This window comes from Nicotiana sylvestris, chromosome 8 (genome assembly GCF_000393655.2).
Source record: "Nicotiana sylvestris chromosome 8, ASM39365v2, whole genome shotgun sequence".
NCBI classification, from domain to species: domain Eukaryota; kingdom Viridiplantae; phylum Streptophyta; class Magnoliopsida; order Solanales; family Solanaceae; genus Nicotiana; species Nicotiana sylvestris.
In genome coordinates, this window is record NC_091064.1 from 33,518,521 (window position 1) to 33,532,791 (window position 14,271).

Below are 14,271 nucleotides of genomic sequence, written 5' to 3' on the forward strand. Positions count from 1 at the left end.
ATTCTGAGAGTTATAGTAGCTTCATTGTGTTATTTGGGATGTGTGTGCAAAATTTCAGGTCATTCGGACGAGATTTGATAGATCTTTTGATCGAAAGCATAATTTAAGAGTTCTTGGAGTTCTTATGCCTGATGTTGTTGTGAGCGTTCCGAAGTTTTGAGCAAGTTTGAACGATGTCATGAGATGTGTTGGTACAATTGGTTTGAAGTTCCGGGAGTTCCGGGTAGGTTCCGGGATGTTTTAGTGCAAAAATCATAGCTATAGCAGGTCTACAGGAGTTGCAGGCCCCAGAACTCACCCATGCGGTCCGCACAAAAATAGGTGTGCCCGCGTTGAGTGCTGTGCGGACCGCACAAAGTGGTGTGAAGAGCTAATTACATCGATCATGACAAACCCACAAGACAATCCTGGAACTCCACCACAACCCACTCCCTCTGATTCATCTACCTCTCCTCCACCCAGTACATCTTTCAAACCTAGGCTGAAAAGGGTGAAAATGCTTGCTCGAAAAATAGTAGAAACCAACTCTACTATTAAAGGCAAGCCAGGTCCAAGACTTTGACTCCAACTCTAATTCTGAGTCATACAAATCCGCCAGTGAGGGGGAAGGACTATATCCGTGTCAACAACCTCATGGGGTGTTTGAACTATAAACACGCGTTATTACCTCTCTCACCTCTTATATTAGACTGAAATCAAATATACTTGGAATGATAAACATGAAGAACACAGAATATTTTCAAAAAATTGATTGGATCTGAATTAATGAGAAGTGGTTTGATACCATGCCAGAATGCAATGCAAGATTTTTGATAGAAGGAATTAGTGATCATTGTCCTGCAAAGATGACTTTTACAGAGGAAAGGCAGAGGAGTAGGAGATCCTTTCAATTATGTAATGTGTGGACACAACATCCACAATTCATGAGTATAGTCAAAGAGGGTTGGAACTATAATGTGAAAGGATGCAAAATGTTTACAGTGGTTAAAAGACTGAAGATGTTAAAGAGGGGATTGAAAACTCTAAACACACAGGTTTTTCATAACATAGTGACTGAAGCAAATGAGGATAGGAACACATTGAAACCGATCCAAGTTCAGCTGCAGAGATGTCCTACTAATGTGGAATATCAACAAGCTGAAATTAGTGTTTACCAAAAGTTCAGGCAGTCATCTTATCTAGCTGAAGTGTACTTACAACAAAGAAGTAAAGCAACACGGATAAGATTGGGAGATGATAATACTAAATACTTCCATTCAATAATCAAGCACAGAAAACTGAAGCAGGCAATTACTCAGCTCAAGGACAACTCTGGTCTTTGGCAAACAGATCCTGATACAATAGCTGGTATATTTGTTGATTATTATAAAAATTTACTAGGGAGGAAAGAAATAGAAAGGGTGAGGGATTTTAATAGTATAATCAGAAATGGGAACAGGCTATCAGAAGCTCAACAACTAGAAATAATGCAATTTTTTTTGGAAAGAGAAGCGAAGCCGACTATGTTTCAGATTGATAATAATAAGAGTCCTGGTCCTGATTGATTTGGGAGTGGATTTTACAAAGCAGCATGGTGTCACACCTCCTTTTTCCGTACCCGCTAGGGGACAAGGAGTTTTTCCAATTAAAGGACAATCGAAACGGGATTTATTTATTTATTTATTTCAGAGTCGCCACTTGGGAGATTTAGGGTGTCCCAAGTCACCAATTTTAATCCCGAATCGAGGAAAAGAATGACTCCATATTACAGTCTGTGCGCCAGAAATCCGGATAAGGAATTCTGTTAACCCGGGAGAAGGTGTTAGGCATTCCCGAGTTCTGTGGTTCTAGCACGGTCGCTCAACTGTTATATTTGGCTTGATTATCTGATTTTATACAATATGAACTTATGTGCAAATTTTAACTCTTGACCGCTTTTATTATTATATTTTACGAGAATTGCAACGTCTTGAAAACATATCTCGAACCACGTTACATCAATGCACCCGTGGTTATTGACATATCTCGACTCCGTTGAGATTTGGATTTGGGTCACATCAATGTGCACCCGAGTTTAAAGAGATAACTTTATTAAATACGCGCCTAAAGTGACTAGCGTATCATTATTTTAGGAAGGCCGTGGAATTTTGCTAAACGGTCCATCCCGAAGTCTAAGCAATTTTAAAGCAAATATTTACTGAGGGCCCCGCGATTTTTGTATTTTTCGGCGAGGCTCATCTCATTTTTATTTTTAAGGATAAACCTACAGTGACTACATTTTTTCTATTAAGTTTGTCTCTAAAACAAAAGAAAATACCTCAATTAATTACATGCTGAAAAGATGTAACTTATTAGTTATTAGTTTACGGTTAATGCGAATGGAAAATTGCGATCGAGTTTGTTCAAAGAAAAACTGCTTTCATTCTATATTCTTTTATTCAATAATACTAGAACATGAGATTGACACACCATAATATCAAAACAGATTAACTATTCTTCGATTAATTTAAACTAACATTATTAGATGAAGAAGTTAACATATGCAACCTCATTACTCATTAATCAATCGACTACATTTTTATACAAAGAAAGGAAAATTGTATTCAAACACAAATCCAAACAGGAGGAATTCAACAGGAACAAAGCCTGATTAATATTTCATTTCGCTTCAAGCCGAAAGTATACAAATGTGTACCTGGAAATGGCAGTACAAGAACAAAAGAAGGAGAAGTCAGCAGCAATAATAACACAGCAACAACAGGTTCAGCAACACCGCAAACCAGTAGAATAACCCAGCAACGGATTGAAAAATCAGCAATACCAAAGTGCAATCGCAGTTAAAGCAGAAGAGAGACAGATCCAAGATGCAGTAGTTTACTGATTTTGAATAACACTCGAGAAAAGACAAACGGAATTTATTCAAGTAGAAGTTCAAGTTGTCTTTCTCTTTTACTCTCTAACACTCTTGAAATTCTCCAGAATGTATTACTCTCAAAAATATTCTCCCAATAATTATCTCTAAGTCTTCTCTTAATGTTCAAAGTCTGTTTCTCAAGTATTAAAACTTTCTCCCGAAAATCTTCTTCTCATTTCCGTCCCTTTTCTATGTCAAGAATAACTCTTATTTATAGCAAGACCTTGTCTTGAATTCCCAACCCTAAATTATTCCCCCAAGGCATGCTTTGTACCCACTATTTAATGTCTTCTTTATTTTAAACCTTGTCCCCATGCCTACATTAAATAAATACCACATCCCCAACCCATTATAATTTGTCCCTCATGCTTAACATAAACAAATGCAATATTCCCTCCCATTATATTTTGTCTTGTCCCCCATTATGTTAAACAATTATATCAAAAAACCCACCCCATTATATTTTGTCCCCCATGCTTAATAAATAATTATAATAATGTTCAATTACCAAACTACCCCTCCGACCTTATTGCAATTACCATTTTACCCCGAATGCAATGCAATTTACCAAACTACCCCCATCAGCTCTAAACAATCAATTAATCATAACTTAACCAAAATATAGCCAAGATGACTAATTTCTCAACAATCTTCAACAACAAATCACATGAACACGATGAACAACACAACTCAAAATTAATGGAATGAATTAACCATATCGGGAACCAATCCTGGTTAATTTAGACCATCAATGGATGAGCAAAGAGACAACAATACAAACAACAAAATACATGATTCAAACTAAATCAACAAATCAAAAACCAAGATATAAACTCACATTTAATCACTGGTTTTAAAATGAACTTCAAACAAAGATGAACATGAATTAAATCTATTTTTAAGCAACAAACATGACGGATTCAAATGATTCAAACAACATTAATAATTTCTGGAAAATACATAACAACACATGAAATAAATTGAAGAGATAATTAATTAAATTTCAATTTGAATCTAGCAAACATTAAACTAACAAATATTTATCTAAACAATAATACAAACATGAAATAAACATGAAAAACAACTAATTAAACTTCTATTTGAAATCTGAAAATTAATTTAACAAAGCACATGAACAAACTAAAAAATTAATTCAAACGATAGACATGAACAAAACAAACATTTGCCGATTTTAGATTCGAGAAATATCAAAACAAAATACAGACAAAATAAAACTCAAAAACTACTAACCGGATCGAAATGAAATATGTACGGACTGTTTTGACGAACCTCAAATGGGAATGAATCTGTCTGGACTCAACGACGAACTCAATACGACGCTCGACGACCTCGACTAAAACTCGACCAAACGAAATGGATGAATCTCGTTTTGGGACTGAAGGAAACGAGGATAAAGAAGAAGATGACGGAGATAGCATAAGCAGTTGGGTCCGTTTGGACGACGAGGCAGCAGCTGAGCAACCAGTAGCCTTCTCCTTCATCGAAACGGAGCATCAGCTTCTGCGGAACTGAGGTCCATGGCGGAGCATCAGCATCAGCTCCTGCTAGGTCCATGGAGGAACTGAGGTTGCAGCAGCGAAACGGAGGAGCTGGAGAAGATGAAGCAACAGTTGGTTGACGCAGCATCAACGGAGGAAAATGTGCAGTGGACTGGTCGACGAGGGCAGTGACAGCATCCATGACGGACTGCTTGTGGTCATTCATGGTGAAGCAGCAACGACTGGCGTGGTTGCTCGTTAATGGCGGACGTCAAGATGGCGATGGCTGGAACTTGATGTGGTTGACGAAGCAGAAGCAGTCGCGGGGGTTAAGAAGAAAACGCAGCAACGATGGTTGCTCGTTAATGGTGGACGTGAGGAGGGGTCGTTTGAGATGGTGATGTGCGTGTGTGTGTGTGTGTTGTCGATGGGGAGCTTGGAGGTGGAGGGTTGAGGGCAGCCATGGCTGTGTAAAATGGAGATGGAGAAGAAGAAGCAAAGGTTGGGGGGCGGACAATTTTGTGATTTTTAGGGTTTTGGTCTTTTTTTTTTATTTTTGTTTTGTTTTGTGCTGGACAAAAATGAAGAAGGGATGTTGGGTTTTTGGGTTAATGGGGCGGACCGGGTCGACCCGGTTTGAAGTGGACCGGGTCATGGGAAGGTTGGGCAATTATTTGGGCCTGTGGTTTGAAAATTGAAGAAGTGGCCCAATCCGATTTTTCTTTGTATTTTGCTCTCTTTTCTTCTTTTATTTTTCTAAAACTAAATCATAAAAGTACTTAAATTATTATTAAGAACTAAATTAAGTTATAAAAGCGCAAATTAACTCTCAATAACAATTAACGCACAATTAAGTAATAATTAGGCATAAAATTGTATATTTGGACATTAAATGCTAAAAATGCAAAAGATGCCTATTTTTGTAATTTTTATTTTTTGTAAACAAACTTAATTACTAAAAATTGTAGAATTAAATCCTACATGCAAAATGCGACATATTTTGTATTTTTTTATTAATTTAACAAATAAACATGCACAGACAAATACAAATAATTATCCAAAAATGTCACAAAATCTCACAAAATTGCACACCAAGGAATCAGGTTAATGTAGTTCGGGAAGTTTTGGTAAACCTGATTCACAAAATGAATTTCCTACATATCCCTGGCTAAAGGGGAATCAGGTTAATGTAGTTCGGGAAGTTTTGGTAGTTGGGACTACCGTGGGACTGCAATGTTACTGCTGTTGCATGCTGTTATCACTGCTTACCAATCTCCTTGTTACACCGTGCTTAAAAGAAAATAAGAAGCTAGGCTAGACTGAAATTTGTTCTTGTTGCCTTGCTTTCTTATCGGCTTGTGTTTCATCCGGTGCTTTTCTTCCTTGAATTTGGGAATGATACTGGCCCTTTGCTCTTCTGAATACCAGTTTTCATCATTTTGCTCGGTCCGCTGGGGACATGGCTTTCTTCATTAAGCTTTTTGGCGGTTCCTCTGGGGGGCACGACTCTCTTAATCAGATTTGTTATGCTGGGCATGATTTAATGTTCACAAGCCGCTTCTTTCAAGACGCGTCTTTTCTTCCCTTTGACTCATGCGCCTGAATTTGTGCTGGGACCTCCTGTTGCAACCTTCTGTTTCCCGGTGCTGGGGATTCCTGTTGTAACCCTCTGTTTTATTGTCTTCTGACTTGATCTTGAAATGTATGCATTAGTTTTGAATTACTATTGCGACACTGTCATCAGTAGGGTAAAACTAACCTGTCTCACGACGGTCTAAACCCAGCTCACGTTCCCTATTGAATCTTGTTTGGTAATGGTAATCTGCCAGAATGTTCTAACAAACTAACTGGTTTGAAATCTCTGGAAAACAACAAACTTGTTAGCGTTAGAGTTTAACACATATTGCAATTGCACGTTGGGGGATGCAATGTTCCTAGGCAGTTTAACCATTTCTAACATGTCTTTGCTCCGTATGCATCATCCCGGCTTATTTTACTTGTGCCCTTTAGGTGTTTCTGAAACTTTCCTTTATTTTCTTTCTCTTTCTCTCTTTTTCTTTCTTTCTTTTCCTTTCTTTTATTCAATAGGCTATAAGGTGGGCGACTGATTTCCAATTCTAAAACTGTATTCCCTTGTTCTCTAAGTGGGCGCCAGATAGCCAAAAACATGAACTTTATTCCCTTCTTCACTAGGTGGGCGCCTAATTGCCAAAACTTGAATTGTATTCCCTTGTTCTCCAGGTGGGCGTCTGATTACCGAAACATGAACTGTATTTCGTTGTTCTCCAGGTGGGTGCCTGATTGCTGAAACTTGAATTGTATTCCCTTGTTCTCTAGGTGGGGACCTGATGTCCGAAACATGAACTGGATTCCCTTGTTCTACAGGTGGGCGCCTAATTGCAAAGACTTGAACTGTATTCCCTAGTTCTCCAGGTGGACACCTGATTTCCAAAAACGTAAACTATAATCCCTTGTTCTCCAGGTGGATGCCTAATTTCCAAAACATGAACTGTATTCCCTTCTTCTCCAAGTGGGCGCCTGATTGACGAAACATGAATTGTATTCCCTTGTTCTCCAGGTAGGCTCCTGATTGCCGAAACTTGAACTGTATTCCGTTGTTCTCCAGGTGGGTGCCTGATTTCCGAAACATGAATTGTATTCCCTTGTTTCCCAGGTGGGCGCCTGATTGCCGAAACTTGAACTGTATTCCGTTGTTCTCCAGGTGGTTGCCTGATTGACGAAACTTGAACTGTATTCCCTTGTTCTCCAGATGGGCGCCTGATTGCTAAAACTTGAACTTTATTCCCTTGTTCTCTAAGTGGGCACCTGATAGCCAAAAAAATGAATTTTATTCCCTTCTTCTCTAGGTGGGCGCCTAATTGCCAAAACTTGAATTGTATTCCCTTGTACTCCAGGTGGGCGTCTGATTACCGAAACATGAACTGTATTTCGTTGTTCTCCAGGTGGGTGCCTGATTGCTGAAACTTGAATTGTATTCCCTTGTTCTCTAGGTGGGGACCTGATGTCCGAAACATGAACTGGATTCCCTTGTTCTACAGGTGGGCGCCTAATTGCAAAGACTTGAACTGTATTCCCTAGTTCTCCAGGTGGACACCTGATTTCCAAAAATGTGAACTATAATCCCTTGTTCTCTAGGTGGGCGCCTAATTTCCAAAACATGAACTGTATTCCCTTCTTCTCCAAGTGGGCGCCTGATTGACGAAACATGAATTGTATTCCCTTGTTCTCCAGGTAGGCGCCTGATTGCCGAAACTTGAACTGTATTCCGTTGTTCTCCAGGTGGGTGCTTGATTGCCGAAACTTGAACTGTATTCCCTTGTTCTCTAGGTGGGCACCTGATTGCCAAAACTTGAACTGGATTCCCTTGTTTTCCAGGTGGGCTCCTGATTGTCGAAACATGAACTGTATTTCCTTGTTCTCCAGGTGGCGCCTAATTACCGTAACTTGAACTATATTCCCTTGTTTTCCAGGTGGGTGCCTGATTAAGAAAACTTGGACTGTATTCCCTTGTTCTCCTGGTGGGCTCCTGATTGCCAAAACTCAAATTGTATTCCCTTGTTCTCCAGGTAGGCGGCTGATTGCCAAAATATTGAACAGTATTTCCTTGTTCTCCAGGTGAGCGCCTAATTGCAAAAACTTGAACTGTATTCCCTTGTTCTCCGGGTGGGAGCCTGATTATCAAAAGCTTGAATTGTATTCCATTGTTCTCTAGGTGGGCGCCTAATTGGCAAAACTTGAACAGTATTCCCTTGTTCTCCAGGTGAGCGCCTAATTGCAAAAACTTGAACTGTATTCCCTTGTTCTCAGGGTGGGAGCCAGATTATCAAAAGCTTGAATTGTATTCCATTGTTCTCTTGGTGGGCGGCTAATTTCCAAAACTTGAACTGTATTCCGTTGTTCTCTTGGTGGGCGCCTGATTGACAAAACTTGAATTGTATTCCCTTGCACTCCAGGTGGGAGCTTGATTACCAAAAGGTTGAACTGTATTCCCTTGTTCTCTAGGTGGACACCTGATTGCCAAACTATACTTTCTTGTTCTCCAGATGGGTGCCTGAATGCTAAAACTTGAACTGTATTCCTTTGTTTTCTAGGTGGGTGCCTGATTGCCGAAACTTAAAATGTATTCGCTTGTTCTCCAGGTGGGAGCCTGATTGTCAAAAGCTTGAAATGTATTCCCTTGTTCTCCAGGTGGTCGCCTGATTGCGAAAACTTGAATTGTATTCCCTTGTTCTCTAGGTGGGCGACTGATTGCCAATTCTAAAACTGTATTCCCTTGTTCTCTAAGTGGGCGCCAGATAGCCAAAAACATGAACTTTATTCCCTTCTTCACTAGGTGGGCGCCTAATTGCCAAAACTTGAATTGTATTCCCTTGTACTCCAGGTGAGCATCTGATTACCGAAACATGAACTGTATTTCGTTGTTCTCCAGGTGGGTGCCTGATTGCTGAAACTTGAATTGTATTCCCTTGTTCTCTAGGTGGGGACCTGATGTCCGAAACGTGAACTGGATTCCCTTGTTCTACAGGTGGGCGCCTAATTGCAAAGACTTGAACTGTATTCCCTAGTTCTCCAGGTGGGAGCCAGATTATCAAAAGCTTGATTGTATTCCATTGTTCTCTTGGTGGGCGGCTAATTTCCAAAACTTGAACTGTATTCCGTTGTTCTCTTGGTGGGCGCCTGATTGACAAAACTTGAATTGTATTCCCTTGCACTCCAGGTGGGAGCTTGATTACCAAAAGCTTGAACTGTATTCCCTTGTTCTCCAGGTGGACACCTGATTGCCAAACTATACTTTCTTGTTCTCCAGATGGGTGCCTGAATGCCAAAACTTGAACTGTATTCCTTTGTTTTCTAGGTGGGTGCCTGATTGCCGAAACGTAAAATGTATTCGCTTGTTCTCCAGGTGGGAGCCTGATTGTCAAAAGCTTGAAATGTATTCCCTTGTTCTTCAAGTGGTCGCCTGATTGCGAAAACTTGAATTGTATTCCCTTGTTCTCTAGGTGGGCGACTGATTGCCATGTTGAAGCTTTTCATGACATGAATTTTCAGATATGTACCTGATATTGGAAGCAAAATAAAATGATGATGAGAATCAGCAGCAATAATAACAGTACAATAGCAACAACTGCCCAGCAACAGTAACAACCCAGTAACAGACCGGTGGAGTAGTAATCCCAAAAACAAAAGCTTTAAGCTTTAAATGAAACAACAACCATTAATACTAATTTCAAACAAAGAAAGAAAGCAGTAGATTTTTTTTTAGTTTTATTTTTATTTTGAAAGCTTAAATATTTTTCGGAATTTTTCTCTCTATCTGTGTGTGTATTTTTTCGTATCTCTCTCTATTCTCTCTCTCTTCTGTTTTTTCTTCTTCAAGACTTCCCATATACAGAAATATTTCATGAGTATGCCACTCGTTGGAGGTCCAAAGCTGATAAGGTCAGACCTGCCTTAGAAGAGGAACAGATGAACAAATTCTTTGTCCGGGCTCAGGACCCACAGTATTATGAAGATTAATGATGATTGAGAGCCACAAAGTTTTCAATATTATCAAGCTGGGTGAAAGGATTGAAGAGGGCATCAAAAGTAGTATGGTTACAAACTTCGAGGCCTTGCAAACTACAAATAAGGCCTTACAGTCCGGTGGTGTGTCCAAGAAAAGGGACGTAGGGGCCGTAATGGTTGCACAGAGAACCAAATCTCCTATCAAATACCAAACTTACCCAAAACCTCCACTCACATATCAACCAACTCCAAACTACCAAGTACCATTACCCGCATACCAAGCTCCACCACCCACTTATCAATCACCTCTGCCTCCCACATACCAGCCCACTTTGTCGTAGATATTCCCAGCCCGTATATGTCTACCAAACCTACAATACTCAACTATCCCACTATCAATCACCTCCTGCACGCCAAAGTTTTCCTAAACCTCGACCAAAATTTTGATCGTAGACCCCCAAAACAATATACAACCATTGTTTAACCTATTGACCAGTTGTACGAGAGACTCAAAGCTACTAGTTATGTTACCCTCATCCCTGCTGCAACCCTTGAGAACCATTCCCGGTGGGTTAACCCAAACAAATCCTGTGTCTACCACTCCAGCATGAAGGGGCACACCATCGACGAATGTCGTTCTTTGAAAAATAAGATCCAGTCTTTGATCGATAACAGGATTATTGTGGCAAAAGAACCCACTCCAAATGTCCGCAATAACCCCCTGCCAGACCATAAGGGTAGAGGCATTCACATGATTGAAATAGAGGATGATTGGGATCCCGAGGGATCAATTGGGTTGATCACGGAAGGAGATGGCCCAAAGAAGCCAATAGTTACTCTTAATCCGATCATAGTCCAGATTCAGCCATCTGGGGACGCTGAGGTAAATATGTCTGTGCCGCTTGAATTTGAAGCAATGTCATCCACAAAGACACCAGCGCCAATTGAGTTTGAATTCGTGTCTCCGGCAAATGCACCCACACCGTTTGAAGTTGCAGTCTTGCCGCCCAAGGCACATGCTCCGTTCGGAGTAAGGATAGTCACGCCGATTCCAGTGGCGATGTCGACCATGATACCATTCCATACAAAGGTTGTACCCTGGGACTATATAGTCAAGGCAAGGAGGAAAGGCAAGGTCGGGTTTGAAGAGACTATTGCCGCATAGGGTATGACGAGAACTGGTAGGGTTTATACCCCAGAACACCTAGCTGAGTCAAGAAAGCAGGCCTCCAACCGGCCACCCATTATTGAGATAATTCCAGACGATCTTTGGAGGAAGATACAAGCCAAGGAATACTCAGTCATCGACCAGTTGAACAAAACACCGGCGCAAATCTCTATTCTTGCTTTGCTACAAAATTCTGAGGCACACAAGAATGCTCTGTTGAAGGTGCTAAGTGAAGCATATGTACCAAGCAATATCACTGGCGGAGAAATGGCTAACATGGTAGGACAGGTGTTGGAAAGCCATAAGATCACTTTTCATGAGGACGAGCTACCACCTAAAGGGTTGGGACACAACAAAGCACTGCATATCACTGTGCAATGCGAGGACTATTTCATCACCAGGATCCTGATCGATGGGGATTCCAGTCTTAATATTTGTCCGTTGGTAACACTCAAGAAGTTGGGTAAAGGACTGCACGAGATAAAATATGGAGCTATCAATGTGAAAGCCTTCGATGGTTCCCAGAGGTCCGTTATTGGTGAGATTGTCCAATGCTTGCAAATGGGACCAACATGGTTCGATGTTGATTTCCAGGTGATAGATGTGCCAGCATCTTACAACCTGTTGTTTTGAAAAGGACCGTCTCGGAGTGAAGGACAAAATGGTGCAAAGAAACAATTATTAACAAAAAATGCCCCTGTCGGAAGGACAGAAGGAAGAGTTTTTCTTTTTCTTTTTTTTCACTTTTTTTTTCACTAACTAGCCTTAATGGTCATGACATGCATTTTGGACTTAGTGGCCGATCTATCAAACTAATTCACTCTTCCCTTTTACTATTCTTATTACCTTTGAAGTCGGGCCTATCTGTGCCAATCCTTTGCATCAGCTTCACGACTCACTTTCGACTAATGGTGCCCCGAGGGGTTTTCACCAACAAGTCTCTCTCATTTATTCATCTCTGCTCACTGTCGTCTTACTGTGCCCGTGAGGGTTTTCACTAATAAGACTCTCTCATTTTTCTTTTATTTTTCTTTCTGTTGCTTTCTTGTGTGGGCAACCTGATAATGTTCTACGTCATGTGACAACCGTTGCTCATTACATGCTTCTCTTGGCATTCTTGAAGGCATATTGGGGGGTCTTTATTTGGAAGGTTTCTGGATAGGGTTGAAAAGAAAGGTCGGCGTGAAGACTCAAAATAAACTCAGAACGAGGGGTTGTAGACTTACAACTCTTGGAATCGACTCTTTCAAAAATGAAATAAAATTTTTGCCCTAGTTTTAGATGCTGGGGATTTTTGGTTTTTTTTTTTTGAATTCTTATTTGGTTGGACCGAACCGTGAGGCTGCCTACGTATCCTTTTTAAAAAAAAAGGAATCAGGTCTAACGTAGTTCAAACATGTGACCTAAACTAGTTTTCATCTTTTTTTTTGTTTCTCTTTTTTCTTTTCTTTTTTCTCTTTTTTTCCTTTTTTTTTGTTGTTTGCCCCAGCTTCTATTTTTGAGGGCATGGACCTTTGACAATTCTTTTCTTCTCTTTTTTTTCACTTAGAACTTTCTAAAAGCTGTCCCAGTTTGTACTCTTGGGGCATTGACTTTTATTTTTATTTTCCTTTTTCATCTCTTTCTTTTTCCTTTTTTTTATTTTTTTGACTCTTGACTCTAAACTTGATTCCAAAAGAGGGTGGTCAAATAATAATTATACTTAATTCAACTCCCAGACAACCAAGGAAGTATGCGCAAAGATAGGGTTAGCCCCTGCGGCAAGCATTATCCGGGAATGATTCCCACCATTTCACTCAAGGCAAGGGAATGAAAAAATTTCTATTTTTCTAGTTAGAATGGATTGGTCGTACCTATCCAATCAATAATTGTTTATGACTGACTCGCTATTCACTCAATCTTTTTTTTGGGTCATATTGGATATGTGAGGAATGTCATAGAAGAACTAAACATGTTGATATGTTCAAAACTGATATATGTTCCAGACCAATACATTTCACGATCAAGAATCTTATGATACATGCATGCTTATTGTACATGGATTTGCAAATAAGTGTCTTTTTAACTATCATACTAAGTGCCGCCTAATTAACAATGACTAAGAGTCATTTGTTTTATTTAGTGGCTTGCTTCCACGTGGGGTGTGATGGGGATTAATTTAATAATTTTTTATCCACTTATTAGTTAACTGGGTAATGTCCTGTTACCCGATAATTAATCAATTACCTGCATAATTTAAAATTTATCTCAAATTACTTAAAATTCTTTATTTTTATTATATTTTATACATCGTACTACTGTTGTCATATGGTACCTAACATGATATTAGTTTATAATTATCGGGTATTATCGCTCGACCTGTATTTTATCACAAATGCCAAACATGGACGAAAATTCTTTTCCTTTGACTTGTTTCCCCTCTCACCTTCATGAATTTACTTTTTACTTGTTTGAAATAGCATAATACTTACAATCTCAGAATAATCTTTTCCTTGGACTGATGTCAATTACCTTACGACAAATTCAACGTACAATACTACAGGATGCAACATCGTCGTAATGTAGTACTGCGGGACGTGACATCTCACTTCCGGGCTCTCATTAATTTATTTATGGCGTGTTTTCATGTACGAAAATATGGGGTGTAACATTTTACGATGAAACTGGTTTTAAATTGTGAAGTTGACCTGTTATTCTGTTGTTTTCTTCAGTTATATGATTTTTAACTGCTCGTCACTACTTTCAAACCTTATTTACTTTAGTTACTTACTGAGTTGACGTACTCATGTTACTCCCTATACCTTGTGTGCGGATCTAGGTGCTCGAGCGGTAGAGTGATGGTCTTCAGCATTATCAGAGTTTGCCGGAAACTGCAAGGTGGTTGCATGGTGTCCGCAGCTTAGCTTTCTTCCTCCTATCCTTGTTTTCCCGCATTTTAGACTTGTTATGTATTAGACAGTCAGATTTGTATATTTAGAGGATCTAGACCCGTGGCACCGGATATTTAGGGTTATGTTGTCTTATGTTTTATTGGATTTCACATTATCTTAGCTGTTTTAAACACTTCTTATGAAAATTAGTATTAATCCTATGTTGGAAAAATGGTTTTATAAAAGGAACTCGATGTGATTGATGGTTTGGGTTGGCTTGCCTAGTAATGTGATAGGCGTAATCATTACCGGGTA

At 39.7% G+C, this 14,271-nt stretch overlaps 1 protein-coding gene across 1 annotated transcript; it reads left to right on the top strand.

The window, feature by feature from the left end:
* Positions 1-785: 785 nt before the first annotated feature.
* Positions 786-1,544, top strand: LOC104249788 (uncharacterized). Its single transcript, XM_009806273.2, has one exon. It carries the CDS (start codon positions 786-788, stop codon positions 1,542-1,544), a length of 759 nt encoding a protein of 252 aa, XP_009804575.2.
* The last annotated feature ends 12,727 nt before the right edge of the window (positions 1,545-14,271 follow it).